This window comes from Meles meles, chromosome 7 (genome assembly GCF_922984935.1).
Source record: "Meles meles chromosome 7, mMelMel3.1 paternal haplotype, whole genome shotgun sequence".
Classification (NCBI taxonomy): Eukaryota; Metazoa; Chordata; class Mammalia; order Carnivora; family Mustelidae; genus Meles; species Meles meles.
Genome location: NC_060072.1, coordinates 46856197 through 46882665, shown reverse-complemented (window position 1 = coordinate 46882665; position 26469 = coordinate 46856197). Strand labels below are relative to the sequence as shown.

At 37.9% G+C, this 26469-nt stretch overlaps 1 protein-coding gene across 1 annotated transcript in view; it reads right to left on the bottom strand.

The window, feature by feature from the left end:
• PTPRR (protein tyrosine phosphatase receptor type R) overlaps positions 1 to 26469 on the bottom strand; it is a 234200-nt gene that overhangs the window by 203445 nt on the left and 4286 nt on the right. The window contains 1 exon segment of the mRNA XM_046013982.1: positions 6711 to 7009. Coding sequence (XP_045869938.1) covers positions 6711 to 7009 — 299 coding nt within the window.

Genomic DNA, 26469 nt, shown 5'->3' with positions numbered 1-26469 from the left:
CATATATCTGTAAAGTAATCTATATGTACATATATGAGACTATACATGTACATATATCAATATGACATTATCTAACAGCTAAGGGTTACTTTTATCCCTATTTTTCCTTCTCTATATTTCTAAATATTCTGAAATTCTATGAAAGTACATTACTTTTGGAGTCAAAACAAAAATATTACTAAATATCCAAGATCCAATTAGTATGATGATCAATTAAACCAGTTCTCTTAAGACTCCAGTCATTCTAATGTTGAGTCTAAATGATCCAAAACAAGCAGACGCACTGAGTGGTCCAGTGTCAAAACTTCACACAGATATTGCCTCAGCTTGACCTCTAGCATTTCCAGAATGTGTTCCAGCATCCTCCTTGCTGCTTTAGTAGTGAGAAATGGAGAAAAGCAACAGATGGCGACAATTATGACTGTCGGGATGCCAAGCTCAAGAATGAAATTTCTACTTCAAGACAATTTGCAGGAGTATGATAATATCTGGAGACTCTAGGCACAAAGTTTTCCAAAATGCAAATGTTTGGGATAAAAAGAAAGGTGATAATATATAGAAGATCTGATAGATTAACATGAAGCTAATTTAGGTTACAAAAAGAGCAAAAACCTAGCCAAATTTCTAAGTAGATTGCAGAATTTCTTTTTCTAGACTGTCTTAAAAACAAAAGCTGATTTGACAGTGTAGTTCCTTTCTGATTATAATCTCTAGACTGGCCATCATGGATATTATACATCTTATTCTCAGTCTTCAACATTAACTTGTAGGTCTCAATGAGTATACTTTTAGAGGATGAAAATTAACATTATCATTAACTTAAATAAAATGTAATCCATAAAGTTAAGTTGTCTATTGACAAAGTGTACAATACTTTCCCAAAGCAAAGGAGGGCTTATGGTAAAATTTTAAATGTTTGAGTTTTGAGGTCAGACAAATTGGGATTTGTATTCTGATGGTAGCACTTACTACTGACTGTAGAACCTAGAGAAAGTTATTGGTATGGGGCCTTAATTTCTTTATCTGAACACTGGAAGCTAATCATGAGCATTTTTGATGCTTGAAGCTTCTTCATACACATAGTTTCTTCCATTGTGACTTATATGATGAAATTTCTGTAAATTTACCTTTGGTTTTAGCATTTTCCTTTCCTAAAGTTCATACATAAGAGTATGTAACAAGCAATGGCAGAATACAAAGATGCTCCAATTTTGCTTTGAAGATTGTGTGGTATCCAAACTCTAAGATAATCCCCAATGATCCTGGCCTCCTGGTAATCACGCTCCTTGCTGTCCCCTCCCATATGATTTGGAGACTGGGTCATCATGACAGTCTTCACATACTTGGAGGAAGCCAACTTGTTGAGGAACTAAAGTCTCCCGCCAACAGCCATGTGAGACTCCGAGTGGAGCCCTCAGCTCAGTCAAGTAGGCAGACGTAGCCCCCGCTAACAGCTTGACTGCCTTAACCCCTGAGGCAGAAGAACTACACAGCTAATCTGCTCCCAGATTCCTGACCTTCAGAAACTCTGTGAAATCATAACTAGTTCTTGTTTCAAGCTGCTAAATGTTTGAGGTAATATGTTATGCAGCAATAAACAACTAATACACAGATCAAATGCAAAATGACAAAGTTGGTAGGGTCTACAGACAAAATACCATTTTCAAGGAGGACAGAAAAGAAGTTTCTAAAATACAGCTACATTTACTTGAAAATCAAGAAAAAGAGTTACACATTTTATTATTTAACAAATGTACCACCATACTACATTTTTTTCCTCAGGTTTTTTATATTCATTTCCTCTAGGAACTTAGGACAGGTGTCCCAAGGCTGTATTGGAAAACATCTGAGTCACATTCTTCATTATAGTAGGCTTGTGTCTTACATCCATTTAGCATTTTGGGCTCAGTACTTAGTATTTGACCCCAATATCCTTCACACAAAATAACTTATAATTTTCCCAGAGCCTGCGTTTGAATCACACTTTCTGTGAGTTGCCCACCATGAGCCAGTCACTTAGCTCAGGAATGAGCCCATGCACCTGCCTCCACTATAGCTCAACACAGCATTCTTGTCCCCTTCCCCCCGCCCCCACCCTGCATATAAGCAGCGTCAAAAACTATACAAATGGTTTTCAGAAATTTGAGACATTCTTGAAACATAACATCATCTATGTGTATCTAACAGATTGCACTAAATCACCATCCTAACTGGCAAATAGTCTGAATGGTGGGACATATAGCCCAGGCACCTGAATTTTCTCCTCTGTCGGAGTAAATGTGCTGCCTCCTTGGGCCACTATAAGAATCACATTACTGAGGCCAAGTTGTAAGTCCTCATATCCTCATAATTTCTGAAGGGGCTACTGTGTCTTAATAAAAATCGAAGTCAGATACTCTGCTTTAGCTTACATTTAACTGGCATCTGACATCTTTCTATCTTTGCTTGTTAACAGTGTCTCAATTTTTACTCAAGTAACCTCCCCTCCCAAAAACAGCTTGTGGGCTTTTATGGATGCTCTAGGGGTGGGGCACGTAGTTAAGGTTTGAAATAATTCGCCTAATTTTATCACCGGGATGCAAGTCGTTCAGGGATGAAGTGAGTAATTAACTTCAATTGCACTAGCCATAGAGATGCCCAGGATATTACTGACGGTTGTGAAACGGTCATTTTTTTCCCACTAAACATGAATATGCAAGGATAAAACTCCAGGCGTTTCAGGAAACCATGTTGAGATGAAGAAAAGAGAATCAGTCTGAGAATGAAGTCACCCCAGGGAAAGCAGAGCTGGGAGATGGATCCTGGTCAATAATTTGCCTTTGATCAAACCTTAGCTAAAGCTACACATACTACAGAAATGTTTGTTACTTGAACCACGAAATTTCCTCAAGTTTGGGCTGGATTCTTGCCACTTGCCACAAAATATTCCTAACTAATAAACCTTCCCTGACATGGCAGAATTCCAATGGCAGGTACATAGGCTAAATGACATTTTGGGACATTCTTTACACAGATATAAAATTATGATTAAAACAATATGTCTTTGGAGGCACCTAGGTGACTCAGTTAAGCATCCAACTCTTAGTTTCACCTCAGGTCATGATCTCAGGGTCATGCGATCGAGCCCTATGTTGGGCTCTGCACTCGGTGCGGAGTCTGAGGGAAACTCTCTCCCTCTTCCCCTTCCCCCACTTTCCCCCTGCTCTTTCTCTCTTTCTAAAATAAATAAAATCTTTCCAAACAGAAACCAATGTCTTTTGAAAAGGCATCCAACAATTACTTATCCACATAACACACTAAATGCTACAGAATCTATTTACTGTGTCAAAGCATGAGAAGGCTGGACCTTCAAAGCCCTTCAGATCACATCTAGAAACCATCTCTTTCCCTGTAAGATGAAACTCAAAAACTGGTCCACAGCAGAACCAAGCTGAAGAGAGGCATAACACAGAACGCAGGATGTAACTGAAACCCAGAGTTATCCAAAGCATTTGGTTTTAAAGGTCTTCTAAATCAACTGCCTGATAAAAATATTTTCAAAGAAAGTTTGTGTTAAAAAAACAGAGAATGTCTGCTGGTCTGGGTGAATGGCAAGCAAGACAAGAAGCTTTAGGAATCTAGAAAATTTACAGAGACCGTCTGAGGCTCCAGGAAACTCCCCATCATCTTCTTACATGCTTAGAGAAGTCTTCCCTCTGTCCCAGGGCCTGCCACTCTATCCTCTCTTTTCTTCCCCTTCCTTCCTCCCTTCCCATTTCCTCCCCTCCATTTTCCTTTCTCATCATCCTCCCTTTCCTCTTATCCTTTCTTCTTTTCCTTCCTTTTATTTCCCTTCCTATGAAGTAAGCCATAATCCCATCTTTCAGATTCCAAAGCCTTCCTAGCCCCAGTTTTCTCAGATTTTTCCCATTCTAGAACATTCTTCACTCAGGAACCTAGGCTGACCTTGCTGAACTGGAAAAGCCTACAGCTGCTTCCACGCTACCATTTTCAGTCACACCTCTAGGTTCTCTCCTTCCCAATGTCATGGTCTTGCAGCCTGATGTATAACTAAGGAATTTCCAGCACACATTTGTTTAAAGCCATTTTTTTTTTTTACTCCTACCACAGCACTGACCTTGAGGACATTCGTATTCCCCCTATATTGCATTTGTACAGAAATCTGAATAACAGCTTCTTAATCGAGCTTCTGAAATGTAATTAGCATTCTTTGGGATAAACATTCTAATTATGCTGTTCTCTCCTTGGAATAAATGAACTGCAGATTTCCCTGACCATAAAAGAAAGGAGAAAAAGGGAAAAAATTCGTTTGTGGACAAATGCTCTAATGAAATGCTTTGTGGAGACAACTGGGTATCAGGAAAGGAGGAGTGACACATACATCTCTCACGTCCCTGTTAAATTTCTCATTCTATAATTCATTGTCTGAATGATGTCAGAAACAAGAGGGAGGGGAAAAATATAGGAAGAGGAAAAAAGTCATCTCTCCTTCTCAATGGAAACCTTAGAAGTTACATATATAGTGGGAGATCTAGATATACAGATACAATATAGATACAGACATAGAGTGGAAGTTGGCAATGGTGTTTTTACTCTGGCTGAAAAAAATAAAACCTGGTCATTCCCCTAATTCAGGAAACTAATAGTCATAAACACTACTCATTCTGGTATAAATTGAGCCATAAAATAATTCTTTGGTTCCCCTGCAATATTCCTCAAGTAATACAGCCTGTGTGTGTATGTGTGTATATGTGTGTGTGTGTATATATGTATATATATATGAACACATCAACACCTTAGCTACACAGTCATCAATTACTCTATCAAGGTCACGTTGTCACCAGAGTTAAACTCCCTTTCATTACACTTCACTTCTAAACCTCTTTTCTGGATAGAATGAACCTTCCAACCAGCTGATACTTGATTGAATGTTGACCGTCTGCTTTTCGAGTCAGTGGAACATTATTGATTTATTTAAAAATAACTTTACTTTCCTGGTTTTCCTATTAAATCAAACATGCACAAGTAATGTCAATAGATTATAGGAACCATTAACACTGGCAACTGTTGCAAAGTATCATAGCCACAGCATGGTTAGAGACTAGATCAGGGGAGGATAGGGAAGCCTAACTCAGCAAAATCACCCACTTATTGCCTTCATGTAATCATCACCCAATAAGAAAAAACACAGCTTCTTCATGAGTTTCCAAACCACAAATAAGCTAAAAGTGAAAGGACCTGCCAGAATTCTTCACTGATGCCTTTTATCCTCCATAATATTAAATTAACTAAGCAGTACATGACCTCACAAGACAGAACAAACCTCTTCAACAGTAATTCACAGTGACTTTAAAAGTTGACAACTATGGGAATATGATGGTCACCAGAGGAAATATCTTCCACGAGCCCTAGCATTAACATAGGCACATCCAGATACAGCCACATCATTAACATCATTTATCTTCAGCAAATAGACAGAGTACATGGCTTTCACCTTCAGAACATCTGTTACTCATGTAAATGCACAAAATTTGTTCAAGTATTTCAGGAGGCCAAGTGACCCACATAACTTGTAACAAGAGCTCATCTTGTGTTCTTAATTTATGATTTTTTATTGAATCACTGACATTTTCTCTCAGACATTTCCCAAGCAAAGCCAGAGATTCCATTTCATTTGTCTCTGTTTCTGGATCCCCCAAACGACAACTGGATCATAATAAATACTCAGTATATCCTAGTTGTAAATGTCAATGAATAGACTTTGGATTGTCAATACCAAGTAAAGTGTCCTATATGTAGTAGATAAAAAATAGAAGAAAGGGAAAAACATTTGTTAGATTTAATTACATTTGGTTCATAGAGAGATTGTCAAAATGCAAACATAGTTTACCTGAATGATCTTGGCCTAAAAAGTCAACATATTTGATTATATTTGGGGACAGAAATGCAACAACAACCATTTAGCTACTGACTTGTAGTTTTAATACGTATCCTCCTGTTGTGACTTAAAACTTACGAGGGACTGTAGTCTAAACAGGCCGTCAATGTCAGCCTGTATTTAAACTGTGATACCTCCATAAACTGGGAAACTCCGGCCTGGGTTACATACCCAAAGAATACAAGCAATGGAACCACTGTATCATCCTGATTAGTAAAGGGTGATGCCTACTCAACGATATTAGGAATATTATCCATCAATTACTCCTAAACCACCTTATTTATTCCAATGACAGAAAACTACCTCTCCCCCACACCCCTTCCTTTCGTGGTCTCTTCATTTGTTAAAATTTGAGACAAATGCCCAGAGATCTTCAGTAAGTACTACTTATTTATATAAACTGAGCCTAAGCCCTATCTGCTTAGAACAGATTATTACAGAAGACAGAGGCTCAGTGCAGAATATTATCTACTATAACAGCAAGGCCCACCTAAAGCCATTTTTTATTCAAATATTTATTAAGTACCCATATGTACCATGCACTGCATTCTGCCCAGAGTACACAGACAAGGTTTCTTATTTCATGGGCTTACATTCAAGAGGAAGCCAACAGATAATAATCAAGTAACAGAAAAGAAATATCAAGGAATGAGAAGCGATGGGATAAATAATCATTGAGATCCAATGATAAAGATTCATCATCAGGTTTGTTTGTTTGTTTAAGCAGTAACCACAGAGGAAAGTATCAGCATCAGCGTAACACAGTACTTACCACCACAATTACATTTGCTGCAGGGATTGGAAGGTTTTCCACTTCAAGATCTTGACCAGCCACGGCCAGCAGATTGAGAGATGGGTCATATGCAGGTCTAGGAAAAGCCGAATTAACAATTTGATGCTGTTTGTTTATTTGTGCTTTGGAAGAGGAATGGTAGCTATGCTTATATATCTTTTGTGGAGCTATATCCAGGCTCTTCTCAATGTCTTGCGAATGGTGATAAAAGAATGCCGGCTTCCCACTCTTCTTCTGATGAATTGCCAAGAACTGATCATTATTTCTGGAAAAGCACCCTGAAATGAGGAGAAGGCAAAAACAAAAATCAAAGACCTTCACTAACATGACCAGAAATATCTGATAAAGAGAATTACCCATCCTCGGGCAGTAAGACTTGTGAAGAATTTATACCTTTTCCCCTACTTCATTATCCTAGAACATATTCTGTGGTATGGAGGCATCCCAGATACTTTGGGTGGACAGAAGTGAGTGTAGTTTGAAAAAGTCCTATTTATCAGATATTCTTATATGTCTTTTAGTCTTGAATTTCATCCTTTACCTACAGTCCCAGGTCTAACACCCAGTCGAGCTTCTATTCCTGAATGTCCTATCTGTTCCTCAAATAATAACCATTTATGTCCTAGTTAAGTTTTCCTCCCTTTAATCAATAGCCCTTCATACAATTCTTATTTTATCTTGCTTATAGTTAACAATGTATGATTTTTTTAAATGCTTGTAGAATATTTTAAGCAGAGGGCAGAAATCTGAGGAGACACATTATGGTGGCAACTTCCAATTCTGTAACAACATCCATTTTCTCCTTCTTACTCAGTAACACAGCCATCCAGATAACAAAATACATTCACCTTTATTTCTTCCGTTAGGTAAACATCCATGGACTTGAGTAACTCTTTCTTCTATTTGTTATTGGCCATAGGAGGAAAGAGATCACATGTATATATAAGCCAAAAGAATACCACTAGGTCAAGCATCAGTTAGAAAAGCAAACTTAAGGGACCCAGGTGGCTCAGTTGGTTAAGCAGCTGCCTTCAGCTTAGGCCATGATCCCAGAGTCCTGGGATCAAGCCCCACATTGGGCTCCCTGCTCAGCAAAGAGTCTGCTTCTGCCTCTCCCTCTGTTCCTCTCTGCTCATGTTCTCTCTCTCTCTCTCTCTCAAATAAATAAGTAAAAAATCTTAAAAAAAAAAAAGAAAGAAAGAAAAGCAAACTTAAGATCTATATAAGATGATCAGCAGAGGAAACAGATCACAACACAGTAAGGTCACCCACATGGTGCCTAGCTACCCTAGGCAGCCCAGGTTTTCCCTTGGTATGTCAATAGCAACTATAAGCTGTACAAATACTGTCCTTGGAAAATTACTTACCTCTTTTTACAAGAATTCTGGGATGCCTAGAATGCTTACTGAATATTTATAGTAGAGGAATTGCTAGTTTTTATAGCTTTTGCCCTCCATCAAGCCTTTTGTGACCAGCATATATTTCTAGCATCTTCAGCAATTCTGCCTAAACTATGCTTTAAACTTTTGCTTAGGAATATAAAGACAGGGGTGCCTGGGTGGCTCGGTGGTTTGGGCCTCTGCCTTCGGCTCGGGTCGTGGTCCCGGAGTCCTGGGATCGAGTCCCGCGTCGGGCTCTCTGCTTGGTGGGGAGCCTGCTTCCTCCTCTCTCTCTGCCTGTCTCTCTGCCTACTTGTGATCTCTGTCTGTCAAATAAATAAGTAAAATCTTTAAAAAAAAAAAAAAAAAAAAAAAAGGAATATAAAGACAGGTGATTTTTTGGTCAGCTTCAGTGCTTTCTTCCAAGATGGAACAGGCAGTTGGGGAATCATCTTTGGGTACCAGTGACTTTAGCCTTTCAGATCATTCAAATCAAAATGATATTTCATGTGAATTCTGAAATAGTAATAGAAACTACTCATCATATCTTCAGTCCTGAGTTTGCCAAATAGACTATAACTTTCTAAAAAGCAATCAAGCTACCATAATTTGCCAAAGATGATGACTTGACAGTGATGACCTTGAAATATCTATAAATTTTGTTTCTCTGATAGTTCTTCAAATACGAAAGTAAAACTGTTATCAGGAACATATATAATGTTATGAAATTCAGAACAGGGTACTTCAATGTTATTATTCTTGCAGTGTTCTATTAATGGAGAATGGGGCTAAGATGTTTTAGATGTATATTAACTTTCTGACCATGAGATGTTCATTTAGAACTTTACTAAAAGGAATTTACTCACTAATACTACAGTGTCTTGGAAGAGTTTCTATATTTCTGAAAAGAGAGCACTTTGTCCCCTCCTGTCTTAGAGAACTGAATCTGATATTGCAAACAGCAACAAAGAAGTGATCAATTTGGAACTTAAGAAATAGAACGGATGCAATATTTTTTTATCTTAGTTGGCTTTTTAAATACTCCTTATTTAAATATGGTCTGTTGTTTTGGGAAAGGCATACTATATACTTGAATGAATTTTGGTTTCTCACCTGAGGGACTGGCCCTTCTACCAAAAAGAGGAATATGAGAGAATGGTAATAGAATAGGAGAAAAACCAAGAAAAAGTGAGAAACTTAAGAAAGAAAATGTTTTAGAACCTGTATGTATTATAGGGTTTTAGACAGACGCAACTGAAAAATCACTCTCATAGTGATGTCTCCAGAAACAAGTATATAAATGCAACTTCCATGTGTTGCTATGGAAGATAAGTCCCACTGAACACACACTCATAGATTTTACAAGTTACAAAGCACACTGGCACTGCTGCCATGAGAGACAGAAGATGGAGCAAGTGGTTAGATTCTCACCTAAGAAAGAATAAATAAAGAAGAAAAATAAAGGAGGCTTTAAAATAAGTTGATTGAAAACACCCGAAGAGATAAAAAGAAGAAAATAATAAGAATTTAAGAAAAAGGGAATGGGCCTGTTTCAATCCAGGTGGAAATCACAGAAACAAAAAATACAGTAATTGATGAAACTCAATGTGTAGGTTATATAGTAGACTAGACACCACCGAACAGAGATTTAGTAAATTGGAAAAGTTTAGGTAACAATACAGAAAGCAGCATAGAGAGATTAAGAAAGGAGATGTGAAAAAGAAGGTGAGAGATTATGGTAGACAGACTTTCCAGATGGCACTCTGTGATCCATGTCTACCAGCATTCACATCCTTATATAATCCCCTCCCACTGAGAGTGAGCTGGATCCCACTTGAGACTTACTTTAAACCAACAGATAATGGCAAAGGTGATGGGTTGTTACTTCCTTATTAGGTAAAGAAGATGTGACTTCTGTGTTGTTAGAAGATCCTCTCCTGCTGACTTTGATGAAGCAAGTTGCCTTCCTGGAGAACTCCATGTGAAGGAGGAGGCTTCTAGTGAAAAGCCAGGAGAGGACCGAGGCCCTCAGTGTCACGAATCCTGCCCACGATCAAGTAAATGAGCTTGGAAGCAAATCCCTCCTCAGATGAGCCTTCCTCTAAGAGCCCAGACCAGGCCAACACTCTAATTCTTATGAGAGACCTTGAAGCAGAAGTCCCACTTCAGCCATGCCCAGATTTCTGACTCACCCGGAAACTGAGAAACAGTAAATGTGTATTGTTTTAATCCATTAAATTCTAGGGTCATTTGTTATGCAGCAACAGGAACTAATGCAGAGAGGTTGACAGAGACTAAGTTGTTAAATACCTTTACTTAAGAAAGGAAACATTAGAGAAATTGGACACTTTACAAAATTTAAGGAGGGAAATGACAAGATAAAATGTATATTTCTGAAGGAGTCCCTGGCTATACAAGGAATGGGAAGATGGGAAGGAAGAGTAAGCGCAAAGGTACCAGGTAAAATATTTTAGGTAAGAGGAGAACGGCCCCAGACTAGGTGGCAGTAGACGGATGGAGCAGAGGTGAATCTAGTTAACAGACGATCCTTTCTACTCAAGGAGATTCATACATGTTGTCTGCCTTGGATTCCGCTGCTTCCACCTTTCGTTAACCCCTATGTATAAATTCCCCAACTGACCAACGGTGACTCATGCGCAGGGACGTCTCTACATCCCTATTTAGCAGAAAAAATTTACAGAAGATAAGACCTTCCACTCTCAGCAAACTTAAAGATTTAAGGGTCAAAACTGTTCGGAGTGGGAAATGATAAGAACAAAAGCAAAAAAAAAAAAGTAGATAAAAACTTCCAGATCACTGATAAATATCCGAAACATTCAGAGTGTAACATTCCTCAAGGAACTCAAGGCTACCTTAATGTCAATGCTTTGTTAGAGCAAAAAGCAATCTAAAGCAATCTTAGTTTGACAATAGCCAGGCCTCGAGGATCTGGTAAGTCTTCTTTAACATATGAAAAAGCCTTTAGAGACTTTATCTCTACCCACCACCCCTCTAACTTAAAAGTATATAATCAATTGCTCCTCATAATCACAGTGAGCTCTTTCCTCTCCAGGGTCCAGTCCCTGTGCTTTAATAAAAGCACCTTTGTGCACTGGGGGAAAAAAAAGACACCAGAATATGACAAAAAGAAGGAGGGGGTAGGGGGAGCAGGAGGAAGAGAAATATTAATTCAATGATTGAGTTAATGTTCTGGGATGGAACCAACAGTGGGGTTTCAAGGGTAATTTTGTTTCTAGTGGGTGGCTGACTCCATAGGGGTGCCTTTATTAAGATAGAGAAAGGTGAGTTTGTGGTGCCTACAATATATGGAAGCAGAAATGTCTAGAGAGCAGTTATATGTACATGAACTCGAGAGGAAGCTCTGGACTAGAGGTAAGTGTTTAAAAACCGTAAGTAAGCTGATGGAAAACTGAGGGATGAGACTGCCTGGGAGGAGCTGTGGGTGGAGAAGAACCAGAAGTCTGCAACCTGGACCCAGAGAAGTCCATACTGAAGGAGCAGCTGGAGATTGTCGAAGTACACAAGGCATGGAAAGAGTGCAACAGGGCAGGAGTCTGCAGGGCAGAGCCGGGTGTCAGAGAGACTGAGAGTTCAAACAAGATAACCCTGAATATTTGCATAGGGTTTATTTATTTAAAATTTATCGATGGGCATCTGAGCCTGGCTATTCAGAAGACCAGATTCAACATGGAAAAGGCTTGGGGATGGCATTCTAGAAGCACTAAGCTAACCATCTTTCCCTGTTGAGTCTCTGAACAAAAATAAAATAATTTTAAAGGATTTGAAAGGGTAAGGAAGATTCGGAGTCCAGGTATGATGGGGCAAACACAGCTTGCCTTGTTGTTTACACTGAATAAAACCTGGGACAAAATACATGAAACAGCTATTTGAGGACTCTGGAAAATAAGTAGTAGCAGGGGGACTTCAAAGTTCCACAGCATCAGCAGGGAGTTTACCTTCTGTCCCCCTCAGTACTCTTAGGCAACCCGTAGTGGATGCAGACAAAGACAGGGCCGGGAAAAACACTCTCAACACTGGTTCTGAAAAAGGGAACTCATAAAGCTAAAAGAGGCTGCAGGAATCTTTCTCCATTTTTCCTCTCTTTTCTCCATCCTCTATGCTACACCCCAAGCAATGCCATGGCAGCAGAGGCCTTGGCCATGAATGAGAGCTTACAGGACTCAAAACTCCGCAAGAGGGGAGGCTTTCTTTTCTTTTTTCTTTTTTCTTTTTTTTTGAGGGGAGCCTTTCTTTCTCTCAAGGAAGCTGCCATTCTAAGAGAGTGGAACCAACTGTCACAGCTTTTTCCTCTCTCCATCCTCCCCCGACTTGACCCTCGATTCAGATGCTGTTGTAGAAATACAAGAAGTTCACTTCAACTATAATGATACAGATAGGTTTAATGTGAAAGGATGGACAAAATATATATCATGCAAACTCTCATCAAAAGAAAGCCACTATCAGACAACACAGACTGCAGAGCAAAGAAAATTACCAAGGACAAAGAGACATATCACAAAGTAATGTACATAATGATGTAATATATATAAGAATATATGATAATCCTAAATGTGTATACACTCCTCCCAAAAAAGCATAAAAATACATGAAGCAAAAACTGACCAAAATGAAAGGAGAAGTAGGCAAACCCGCAATTATAGTTGGAGATTTTAACATTCCTCTCTCAATAATAGAACTAGTAGACAGAAAATCAGCAAGGGCAAGGTTATAAAGGAACAGAACAACATCACCAACTAACTGGATTTAACAGTATTTATAGAATGCTCCAACCAAGGACACAGAATACACATTCCTTTCCAGTGCACACGGGACATTCACCAAAATAGACCATATCCTGGGTCATAAAGCAAACTTAGACATTTAAAAAAACTGAAATTATATAAAACATATTCTCTGACCATAATAAAATTAAACTAAGAATCAATAATAGAAAACAAGAATCTTTCCAAGCACTTGGAAATTAAACAGCATACTTCTAAATATCCTTGGGTCAAAAAACAATTACTAAGTTAGAACATGTTTTGAACTGAACTGAAATGAAAATATAACATCATAATTTGTGGGATGCAATTGAAGCAGCACTGTTTAGAGGAGAATCTACAGCATTAAATGACTTTAACAGAAAAGAAGAAAGCTCTCAAATCAATAATCTGAGCTTCCACTTTAAGAAACTAAACAAAACAAAACAAAAACAAAAACCTCAGAATAAATGCTAAATATGCAGAATGAAATTAAAAATTTTAAAGCAGAAATTATTACAATGAAAACAGGAAAATAAAGAAAAATCAGTGAAACAAAAGCTGATTCTCTGAGAAGAGAAAATTGATAAAACTCTAGCAAGACTCACAAAGAAATAGAGAAAACACAAATTATTAATGTCAGATAAAAGGAAGGCTATCACTACAGACCCTGCGGACATGAAAAGGATAATAAGGAAATACTATGAATCATTCTTTGCATGTAAGTCCAACAACTTAGATGAAATGACCCCAAAAACCACAAACTAATGAAACTCACACCCAAGATGAAATAAGATCTCAAACTGTCCTAACATTATAAAAGAAATTAAATTTCTACATAAAATTTTTTTTGAAAAAAAAAAAATCTTCAGGATCAAATGGTTTTACTGGCAAGTTCTACCAGACATCTAAAGAAAAATATAACATCAATTTCACATAATCTCTGCCCGAAAATAGAAAAGGAACACTCCACAATCATTTTTTGAGGCCAAAATTATACTGATAACAAAAACAGAGAAAGGCAGTACTAAAAAGAAAACCATAGACCAATATTGCTCATGGACACAAATGCAAAAATTCTCTATAAAATATTAGGAAATTGAATGCAGAAATAATACAATGAATAAATTACCATAACCAAATGGGGTTTATCCTAGGAATGGAAGGCCTCTTCAATATTAGAAAAGCAATCAACATAATCTACCATGTTGACAATCTAAAGAAGAAAAACAACATTGTCATATCAATTGAAGCAGACAAAGCCTTTGACAACAATCGTATCTCTTCATAGTTCAAAGATTAAAAAAAAAAAAAAACCTAGGCAAACTAGAAATAGAAGAGAATTTCCTTCAAAAAGGCATCTATAATGAGGTGTCTGGCTGGCTCGGTCAGGAGAGAATGTGGCATTTGATCTCAGGGTCATGAATTTGAGCTCCAAGTTGGGTGGCGCGATTACTTAAAAAGTTTATCAAAATAAAATGTTTTATAAAATTCTTAAAAAATAAAAATAAAGAAAAAGGCACCTACACTAAAACCCACAGCTAACATTATGCCTAATAGTGAAAAACTGAATGCTTGCTTGCGATATCACAATAGAGGAGAAGGCAGCTATGATCCCTTACCACTTCTATACGACATTGTATTAAAAGTCCTAGTCAGTGCGATAAGACAAAGAGAAGAAGTGAAAGGCATACATACTGGAAGAGAAGAAATAAAACTGTTCTAGTGGCAGAGGGCATGATTATCTATGTAGAAAATCCCAGAGAATCCACCAAAATCTTCCTAGAATTCAAAGGTGAATTTAGTAAGGTTGTAGAATACAAAGTCATTCTGCAAAAGCCAATGGCATTTCTATAAACTAGCAGCATTCAACAGAAAATTGAAATTTTATAAAAATTTATAACCATTCCAAAAAATAGAATACTTAGGTGTGAATCTAACAGATTATGTATAGGATATCCATACTAAAAACTATGAAATCCTGGAAAACAAATCAAAGGAGACCTAAATAAATAGAATGGCATACCCTGTTCATGAATTGTAAGACTACATAATGGTGTCAATTATCCCCAATTAAAATAAAAATCCCAACAGAATGTGTAAATAGACATAGTTATGCTCAGTCTAGAATTTGAAAAGAAAGTCAGTATAAAGAGAATAGCTAATTAAAACAATACTGAAAATTAAAGGAAGACTAATGCTACCCAGTTCTAAGACTCACTATAAAGCTACAGCAATCAAGATAGTGCGTATTGGCAAGGAATAGATACAGATCAATGGAACAAAACAGAGATTCAAAAACAGATGAGACAAAATATCACCATTTGATTTTTGACAAATGCAAAAACAACAGAGAAAGAATTGTCTTCTCAAAATGACATTGGAACTGTTGTACATCCATATGCAACAAAATGAACCTTTATCTGAACTAACACCTTACGTAAAAATGAACTCAAAAGAGAGCACAGATTAAGTGTATTATTACAACTGAAGAAGGATAGTTGGAAGGCAGGCAGGCAGGGACAACACGTCCCTGCTCTAAGAGGAAACCACCCTTAAAAGGATTTTACAGCACCCTGGAAGGAGCTCTCCTACCTTTCCCATGTGATAGATCAGCGGCAAAAACCAAACTGGGTGACAGGCACAGGGAGAACTAATCAGATTAAAACAGCCCTCCAAGGAGCCCAGAAAACTCATAGACTTAGGAACTCCAGTGCCAACGCTCTCCCGGCCCCCTCCCTTCTCAGTAGTTTTGTACTATGACTTTACCATCTCTCAACACACCTCACTCTGCCCACCACTCTGCCTGGTCTGCCTCTTCATTCTTCCAAGCGGCCTGGCCAAGAACCATGGGCAACGATGGGAAAAAAAAAAATCCCGTAACACAACTTTAAAACTTTCTGAAGATAGGAGAAAATCTTCATTACCTAGGGTTAGGCACAGAGTTCTTAGCACACCAAAATCATAATTCATAATTCATAAATGAATAAAAACCAATAAACTGGATTGGATCAAAATTTTGAAATTTTTGCTCTGTAGAAGACAGTTGTAAAGAGAATGAAAAGGCAAGCTACAGAGTGGGAGGAAATAATTGTAAACCATCTATCTAGCAAAGACGTGTAATCAAAAAATATAAAGAACTCTCAAAACTCAATAGTAAGAAAGTAAGCCAATTTAAAAATGGGCTAAAACCGAACACTTTGTCAAAGAGAATACATAAATGACAAACAGGTACATGAAAATCTGCTCAATCCTACTAGCCAATAAAAAAAATATATATATTAAAATTTTAATGTGATACTACTACCCACCTCTTGGAATTGTTAAAATGAAAAAGACCAACAATTCTCAGTGCTGGAGAGTTTCTGTAGGAACTAGAATTTTCATACTTTGTTGGTTGGAATGCAAAATGGCAAAGCCACTACGGAAACAGTCTGGCACTTTCTTATAAAGTTAAATGTACATTTACCAGCAATCCCAGTAAGTATTCTACATACTTACCCTAGAAAAATAAAAACTTATATTCACACAAAAAAATGCAAGCAAATTTTGTGCCAGCTCTAGTCATAATTGGCCCCAAATGGAAACAACTCAAAAGTTCTTCAATGCGTAAGTGGGTCAACTTTGATACATCTATACATTGGAATATTACTCATCAATAAAAAGTAATGAACTATGTATCCATTCAGCTTGGCTGAATCTGAAGGACATTAGGCTGATTGAAAGAAGACAGTAACAAAACATCACATACTGTATGATTCCAATATATGACATTCTTGAAAAGATATAAACTATAGTGATGGAAAGCAAATCAATGGTTATCAGTACTTAGGGGCCAGGGGTGGGGGACATAGCATGAAGGATTTCCAGGGGATGACTGACCTTTTATGTATTGTGGTAGTAATTACATGAATCTATATATGTGTTAAAATTCATACAACCATACACTCAAAGAAGTCAACAGATTATACTATGTTTTGTAAGCTACTTAACTGAAAACTGTATCAGAGCATCTTCTCTCTGACTGCAAATCTATATAGTTAAAAAATGATGGATAAATTGATAGAAGGTAATTTCAGTGTGTATTTGGGAGAAAGCTAGATTTAAATGGATTGGAAAGTGGGAGATAAAATGGAACAACAACGTGAACAACTCTTCAAACAGCTTTGGGTGTCATAAGAGAATGACAAGGTCAGTGTGTGATCAGGAAAGGAGAGTAGGGTTGAGGGATTTGGTTTTTTCAACATAGGAGAGATTTGAGCACTTTTATTCCTTAAAAGGAAGAGTCAGTTGAGGAGTGGCTGAATACGTAGGGGAAAGCAGGTTAAGATCTGCTCTCCCTCATGACTGGAGGAGTTGGGATCCACAGTACAGGCAGGGGGATGAACCTGGGGTTGGAGGAAGGTATTTCTTCAGCTACAACAGGAGGGAGAAGGTAAGGTGGGAAAATCTGGAATGTGAAGGGATCTGGTGGTAGAGGTTGAACAAATTTTCTTCTGACGGTTTCTCTTTTCTCCCTGTAGAAGGGAAGTGATCTCAGAAGAGGGAGGACAAGAGAGGAAAGATAGTAAGCTTCAGGCAAATGGAGAAAGACTGAAACAGTTAATATAAAGACCTGGCAGATAAAGTTGATATGTGTAGGAGGATTCCTCATCTCCACAGAGAACTCAGTCTGTCTCAGTCCAGAAGGGAGGGAGTGTTTCACAGAATGTTTAGTAAACAGCTTGTCAAAGATACTCATCTGCATTTAAAATGTAAGTACTTTGACCACAGAAGCAACACTTCACATGCGAATAGCCAGTTTTGATGGTCATGAAATTCCATGATTTAAATTTCATTTTGGACAGACCTTGGTAATCTCTGAAGAAATCTTTAAGAGAGAAATGGATGAAATGACAATGTTAAGTTAGAGTACGTTATGATTCAATAGTTCAGATTCACTCTTGGTAATTCGTAAATGCACAGGGTAGAATGGCCTTGCCTGCACCGTCTCAGGATAAACCCTTGTATAGCAAATGCTTAAATCAGAGTCAGTAACTTGTAAAAGGAACAAAAGGATGAAGCCGTGTTCTCTAGAGACGTGAAAAGGTGAACAATCGAAAAAAGGCACCTTCGTTCTCTGATCATTCTGTGGACGGATCATTGTTTCTAAAGCATTGCCAATACTTTTGTCTCTAGAAAGTGGATATAAATGGAGAACAGGGAAGTCCCTTGGGAATTTCTGTAAAAGAAACGACGAGACTCTCCTTTGATTTGTAAATGCTTCTCAGAAAAAGTTAAAAATACACAGGAGTACTAGCAAAAGCTTATCTAGCAGATGCCTGTTAATAGTAGTCAGAAAGAAAAGAAACACTTTTTTAAAAAGCAATGGTCAATGGTCTAGGAGGTAAGGGACCTAGAGTCTACTGCAAGACATCCCTCACCACCACCATCTATGTGAACTTGAGTTAACTCTCCTCACAGCTGAGCCTCAGTTTCTCATTAGAGAATCAAAGTGGTTCTTGTAGATCTACAACTAGATTACCATGTGCTGGGCTTCAAGAAAAGAGAAGTCCCAATTCAACTGGATTTTGCCTGATGCTTATTTTTTTTCTAAAGAGAGACATTTTTCCATAACCACAATAAACAAGTACACTTCTTTTTCCACATGGAAAATTTAAAAAGTTACAGGTAAAGCTTCACAGTTATACTCACTTTTCTCATTTCTTCTGATTTAATGAAATATTATTATGATGATTTCGCTTCATGTAAGCTAAGTTTGCTAATAGCATCCAGTTCCCCTGGATTGACTCTGCTTTCCTCCATATATCTTTTCATCAAAGCTCTTGGTGCATCTTCAAAACCCTTCCTTACAGAGCACAACTTACATAGTACACAATATAGAGACAGTGACCCTTTGTAATCTATTACTTTGTATCCTCTGAAATTTGTGATTTTTTCACCTTTCTTTTAAATTTAAGACAACAAATGTCCAGACTTTATGTAAGTTCCAGTTTATAATGTTTTATTATGATTGAGAATTTTTCCAAAAAGAACAAAATTGCATACATAGCATAAGCGTTCATGTATCAGAAGGACCCAAAAGGTGGTTTTTCACTTTCTTCACGTTCTGTTCCAGGCATTAGGCGTGTCATTCAGCTCTCACCACCGTTCTTTCCGAATGTCCAATGTGTACTATGACTAACAACTACTTTTCTCTGGGTCTAATCAATTAGATGAATAGACCAAGTACAATAAGAGACCCTTTGGGAACAATCCTTTCAGGGGCAGGGATTTCCAGAAACAACATCCTTGGATGTAAGGAGGTTAATATTAAAAATATTCTTGCAGTTGTTCTGTAATTCCAGTGGTAATGGTTAACACAAGATGTCACCATAGTACTCATCTCCAGCTATAAAGATCCACAGTAACAACCCTGAATCTTCCTGAAGAATACTGCAGGCTTCCTGACATGTGACGACTGAGGTTGGTTAGGATAACCTCCCAGTTATAACCTATGACCAATCCTACAGTCTTTTCATAGACGGTTACATGGAAAGAGTCCATTATGGCTGCATCTGTGTCACCAGTTTTATAAAATTCAGTTTGTGTGTCTTAGTGACATTCTAACAACATACATATATGTATATATGTATATACTTATAGATACAAACATTCGTTTTGTTTTATATCCTGACAACAAACAACCAACTGGACTAAAAAAGAGGTCCATCTTCAAATGAGCAATTATAAGGAGCAAAAAAATAAAAATAACGAGAAATGAGAGTTTCTGCAAGATAGGGATTGAATTTATAAAAACTGTAAATCATTATGGCCGTCCGCCCCCAGAAGACTTGGAGGAGCTTGTCATGGAAGGAACAGCTCCTTCCAGGAATGGTTTTCCTAAAATCTAGTCTGTGCGCTGGTTTCTAGGATATGAAAACATAACCCCACAAGGAGGTGCTTTGTCATTCTCTAAGACTATTTAAATGTTTCATATGTTTGGCCAGTGATGTATCTAGCATATCAATAATAAGAAAAAATTTTTAAATACCAAAGTCATTAGTCTATTTTCATAGAGTTGGCTCTATTCTTCTCTATATAGGAGATCTGAACGGTACAAGAATAAGGAATGATTTTAATTAAAGCATCTTATAAACTTTTTCTGCCTATTTATTGATATAAACACTCCTTCACATTTCTTCAAATATCCCATTAGAAAACGTAGTTCCTATTCCTACTTCCAACCCACTATAACAATTTACTTCTTTTTATTTATCTTATCCATCCAACATTGAGATATGCAATGGCAAGCTCTATTCCGGGGTCACAGAAATGACTGTCATTTTTTTTATTTTTTAAGATTTTTATTCATTTGACAGAGAGAGCACAAGGAGGCAGAGTGGCAGGCAGAGGAGAGGAAGAAGAAACAGGCTCCCCACTGAGCAGGGACCCGATGTAGGGCTCCATCCCAAGACCCCGGGATCATGACCTGAACCCAAGGCAGCCACTTAACCAACTGAGCCACACAGGTGCCCCTAGAAGTGACTGTCATTTCAGGAAAAATCCCCTGGGCACCACGTGCCGGTGGCAAAATTACAATGAGTGAGTTTCATGTTTCTTGATCTCTGCCCAGCTTTAATAAAGTTATTTTTCATCTGATAAGTATATGTTACAGAGTGGAACATAATACAATTAGGACAGTACCCTTTGGGACAATGTGACTAGACAGAAGTCATAAGGAAGGGATGGGGTCGAGAGCACTGGACTCAGACTCTGCCGGAGGAAGTGAGATTTATGTGGGTTCAGATACTTGCAGTCAGATGCCCCCCGGTTCCTGAAGAATTGAGCTCAAGGATGTTTGCAGGAGAGGTCCACAGGGGTGAGTACTACTGTCTCTTAAATTCTACACCGCCATTAAGAGAAGAACTTCATCAAGATATGCTCTCTGGGGAAACGCTGAAGCAGAGACAAATGATCTTGTGGCTGGAAAGCCGAGAAATACTACCCTTTGCAGAAATCATAGGAATTGAGTTCCACAAGCACTTGCTGAGTAATGAAGCAGGACATTTGTAAAATCCTTCCTATTTCACTTATTGTTATACAAACAATTAAAATATTATTTATGTATAGTTATAGAGATTATAAACGATTTCATCATTTTTTTTAAAGATTTTATTTATTTAGAGAGAGAGTGTGTGCTCGCGAGTGTGGGAGAGGGGCAGAGGGAAAGGAAGAGGGAATCGCAAGCAGACTTCCCGCTGAGCAAGGAGCCCAAAGTGTTACACCTTGCAACCCTGAGATCATGACCTGAGCCGAAACCAGAAGTCCATACTTAACCGAGTGAGCGACCCCTGAGCCCCACTTCCATCATTTTTATAGTAGAGTTCTCCAGATGACTTGAAAACTGGGATCCAATAGCAAAACAAAGAAAAAATAAGTATTTCAAGAATAATTTTGAATTATGAAGAAGAATTATGTTAAAACATAGCAAAATGAACATTAGAAAATACAAAAATTAAAATACTGTCATAGTAATGATATTACAGAGATGTAAATGCCTGGATATCAGGACAGAAGAAAAGTGAGAAAGGAGGTGGCCAGTGGCCACTTGAAGAGATCCCTGCCCTGGTCTCCTCTGCCCGCATTTAGGGATTTGGAGGGCACTTGGTAGGCCCATTAAGTCCACACTTCCATTCCATTCTGTCTTAGTCCTTTCCTTCACCATTTGAAATTAACATCACTTGTCTAACGCACTGCTGTCATACTTTGTTGAAAAATGAACACCTTCTAGGGAAGGACCATGCAATTAACAGCTATTCTTATCTGGAGTAGAAAGTGCTCCCAGATACCTGTTAGCCATTTGTCACCTGACCTGTCCTACCCCTAATCAAATAATACCTAGCTCTTACGTGGCACTTACTAAGACAGTGCAGTTTACATACATTGTCCTGTTTAACACACAACTCTACGGTTGTATAGGATGTAACCTCCCTTTTAAAAAGAAGAAATTGAAAAAATGAATAATAAAAATGAAGAGAAAGTTGAGGCTTAGAAGGATTAAGTAACTTGCCCTAAGTTTACAGAGCTGGAAAGTGATCGTGTGTGGATTGGAGACTTGTCACAACATCCGTGCTCTTAACTACTATGATGTTCTGCTAAAGGTTATTTAAAAATATGGCATTCCCCCCCCTTATTTCAATTTTCTCTTAACTCCTCTCCTTAAGCTATTTCATTTTCTTCCAGGGAGAATAAAAATACAGTCTTGACTCAACAAGGCCAAGAAAGCAAATTGCTTGTAACTTAAAACCACACCTTCATATTGATGGATTGACGGCCTTTCAAACCAATGCTCCATCTCATGTTTAGCCCTCTCTGTTTTGGGCATCTTTCCCAGTAACCCAGTGATGGAAGTTATGCATAGTGTTTGATTTCCCTGCCAGGGTCCATCAGCAGTCGGGGTGTTACTACAGTGAAAGAGTGACAGAGTCTTGCTCTGCACCCGCCTCTCTATAGCCCCACGAGACACTCGTACTCCGTGTTCATTTTGTGCTCCTTTCCAACGAGAGTAGTTTAGAGCTGCCTTAATCCATTCGGCACATTGAAGTCAGGATATGGACACTGCTTCAGGTCTGAACTAGGGAAAAAATAATTCATGTCCTCACTGAATTTGGCATTTACTTCAGTGCAATTAAACATACTGATCTAGATTGCTGTATCATGTAAATAGTTACTTTTGCTTTGGTTTTGGTCCATGTGCCTGCAATTTTAACGGCCACCAACATCTTCATAACTTGAAATCAAATGAGATTTGATTATGAGGAAAGTCTCAGTAGCCTTGCGAGTAAAAAATTATTTAAATGGGAAATGCTAATAATGTTTACAATATAAATTTGCTAATTGTCGTTCTGTGGCAAATATCATTGCTATAACAGACACTTTATGGTGCTGTTATTTGAGGAAAAGAAATTAGGAAATTTGATCTTAAAATAATAATTTACCATTAAGTATTTTTTCAAACCTATTAAAATCTTCTATGCTGGGAAATATCAGTGTAACTCTGAGTGTGTCAGCATTTATAAGTGCTTTGAAAATGAAGAATGCACTTATAGGCCAAGTAGGATCTTTCAAAATCCCCCTTTAAAGGGAAAAATGGCTTTCTCTACCTTTTTAATTTGACTTTGTAAACAGATTGAAAAGATTTAACAATAAACTTACCATAAAACACGACATCCATGTAATCATTAGTACTAATGGCAATAAATGGGTTTTGATGTGTGATCCCATCATCTTATAAAACATGACTTTTTATAATTCATAAACTAGTCTCCATTCTTCAGATGTAAGTATGTCTCCCTTTAGGTGTAGTGTTTTTCTATCAGAAAATAAATGTGTGGTATCCCAAAACTTTATGGGTCTATAAACACTTTGTCTACACATAAAAAGAGAGGAAGAAAATGTACACAACCATCCGAATACTCCCAAATTTTCTATGATGGTTTGTTTTTTTGTTTGGGGGAGGGAAGGAGAATTGGATTACTGGGGGTCTTGATATATTGTACCCACTGATTCATACTCCCACCTGATTATAAATGGGTAAGTGGCTCATATTTGCTGTTCCAAGAGAGTTGATGACCAGTCAGTAATCAAAGGTCAGAGTTCTGGGTCTATTCCTTAGTCCACAGCTATCACACTATGTATCCTATGTAATTCCTTGATCTAAAAATAAAGACCTTCACCTTATTCCCATCCCTCTAGTACTAGAAACTCATATAACAATGTCTAACTAGTCCGAGTTTGATACACAACTCCACTACAACTATAGTCATGCCCATAGCGCACAAACTTATCCTAAAGACAATGTTTAAATGAAAGCTTTTTTGCCCTATTTTCATTTCTCTGTAACCAGTACAAGTAAATTGGATTGAGGAAGCAGTAGCAAAATCAATTCTACTCTTTACGGTTATGAAGATGAGCTGTAATCTCTTCATCAATGTAATTTAATTTGTTAGAATTTATTTTGCCTAATACATCCGGAATATATTTATTCATTCATTGAACATTTATTGATGGCATAAAAGGCAACAAGTACAGTTCCAGGAAATGAAATTAGGAGAGACCTGAGAGTAGAAGACTCTGCCCTGTTAATGAGTTTGGGTTTTATTTTAAGAAAGAAGGAAATAACTTTATTAAAGAATTTTATAACGGAAGAACATGAGCAGGTATGTGTTTTTATTTTAGAGTTTTACTTCTGGCATTTTCGAAGGATTTGACCAAAGGATCATAACGTAAGTTACTATATGAGAAATAAGGCGGGGACATGAACACGGAAAGTGGAAAAGACTTAGGGACCATAGGGATGAAAGCAGCAAAGTAGGGGTCCAAGATGAGTTAATAGTTTCAGGCTTGGGTGACTGTGGGGGATCTTGGTGTTATTCACAATAATAAGAAATATAGAAATAAGAGCAACTGTGATGGTTATGCAGAGTATACCAGATAAATATAAGATGATCACGGGATATCCGGTAACCCCTAGGCAGATTGTACAGAGAGGGAAATAAAAGGTGGCACACAACAATATGAGGGTTTGGGAGGGGCAGAGGAGTGGGAGGTTGGGTGAGCCTAGTGGTGGGTATTATGGAGGGTAGGTATTGCGTGGAGCACTGGGTGTGGTACATAAACAATGAATTCTGGAACGCTGAAAAGAAATTTTAAAAATAAATAAAAAATTTTTTAAAAGGCGGCACATGAATTCTAGAAAGCACTAACCATTAAACACTACTCAGTGGAAGACCTAACAGTACAAACTGAGGGATGGCTGGAGAAATAGGAGGGAAGCCAAGAAGCAATGGTTATCCAGTGGAAATCTGAGGAGAACTTTGAAAATCAGAAAGAGATCAAATTGGATAAATGCTGTAAGAAAATATTCACTGGTAAGAAAAAAAGATCTTAATTATGATCAAAACCTCACAAGTAGGGTGATAGGATGAGGACTGAGTTGGTAGAAAAATAGATGAGAAACAAAAAAGAGAAGGCCAAATGTGGACAATGCCTTCCAGAATTTTTACAAGGCGCTACGCAGGGTATGGCCTCCAATAGAACATGTAATCTCCAAGGTGATAGGAGTGTGTGATGTTCAGCACACATATATGTCTGCCTCCTATATGCCAAAGAAGTGGGGGGGAAGAAGAAGATAGGTTTGTCCAAGTGCTTTAGTGAATTAGCTGTATGAATCCTTTTATGTCACTACAGCCATTCCTATATGTATACATAAGGCATTTCACTAAGAACTGAAAATATAATGAACCAGCCAGGCATCTGAGTGTACAGCATCTGGCAATCAATCTGAAGGACTCTGTCACTAAGTTGATCTGCAGTTCTTGTCTCTTTCAAGCCTGTCCCATGTTGTCCTTGAGTTCACAATGGTAGAAGAGTCTGTTTGGGACAGTTATGTTCCCTGGGCATGTGAGCTCCTAGGGAGAAACCTGAGTTTTAGATAAATGAGCTCTATTGAAGTCCATTCTAGCAGTAGCTAAGTTGACTAAGTGTGTCTTGCATGGGTGCCAAGAAGAAATTAAATGCAAATGAGGGAGACCAGGAACATTACTGTGTTGTTTCTATTTATTCAATGTATCTTTTTAAATCTTTAGTAGCTTTTATGCCAGGCACTGCCCCAGGTGCTAGGCTGGACAAGATCTGGAACAGACACAGCAGTAAACAGAACAAAACAGACAAACATCTGTATCCTCCAGGAGCTTACATTTCAAGGGAAAAGGGGAACCGCAATAAACAGAACAAGAAAGTTAAATACATGAAATGGAAGTTGGTGAAAAACCTCTGGGAAAAAAGTAAAGCAGAGAAGAGAGAAGTGATATTGAAGCTTTTTGGGGGGGAAGAATATGAAATATTAAATAGGATAGTCAGTGAGGGCCTCCCTGAGAAAGTAACATTTGAGTAAGAACCTAAAATTAATGGATTAAGCCATGGAGATACTGGGGAAAGAGTGTTTCAGGCAAAGAAGAAAGCAAAACATATGAGGGCAGCAAGTCCCTGGAATTTTCTTAGAATGCAAGGAGACCAATATGGCTGGAGAGAGAGAAAAAAGAAGAAAGTGATGAGAGATGATATCAGAGAGATAATGGGGGAAGAGTATACGATAGAACCCAGGCTAGTGTAAGGATTGTGTTGAGTGATTTTGAGCAGGAAAACGGATTCTGTGGAATTCAATGAGAGAAGACATCTTAGAATCTTCAAGAATAACACATTATTTTTCTATCCATCAGTCTACCCTTCCTTTTGAGGGTGATGTTTCTGGAAATGACTTTCCTGATCCTCTTGGCCTTACCATAGGAATCCCTCTTTCTCAAAGACTAGAAAACTTGACTCTGCATTTCTCTGAGAGAGAAGGTGCATCTTCAGAAGATACAGCACAGGCAGTCTTTGTGCCATCCAGAATGCTCAATAGGAAGAAAAATGTGAAAATTGGAAAGAACCTTCTCCAGAGATTAGGCAGAGAGTAATGCATTGAAATCACATTCTGTGTGTTTTAGCAGAACATCCACTAGAAAAAAATAAGGCTTTTACATGAGAATTTTCAAG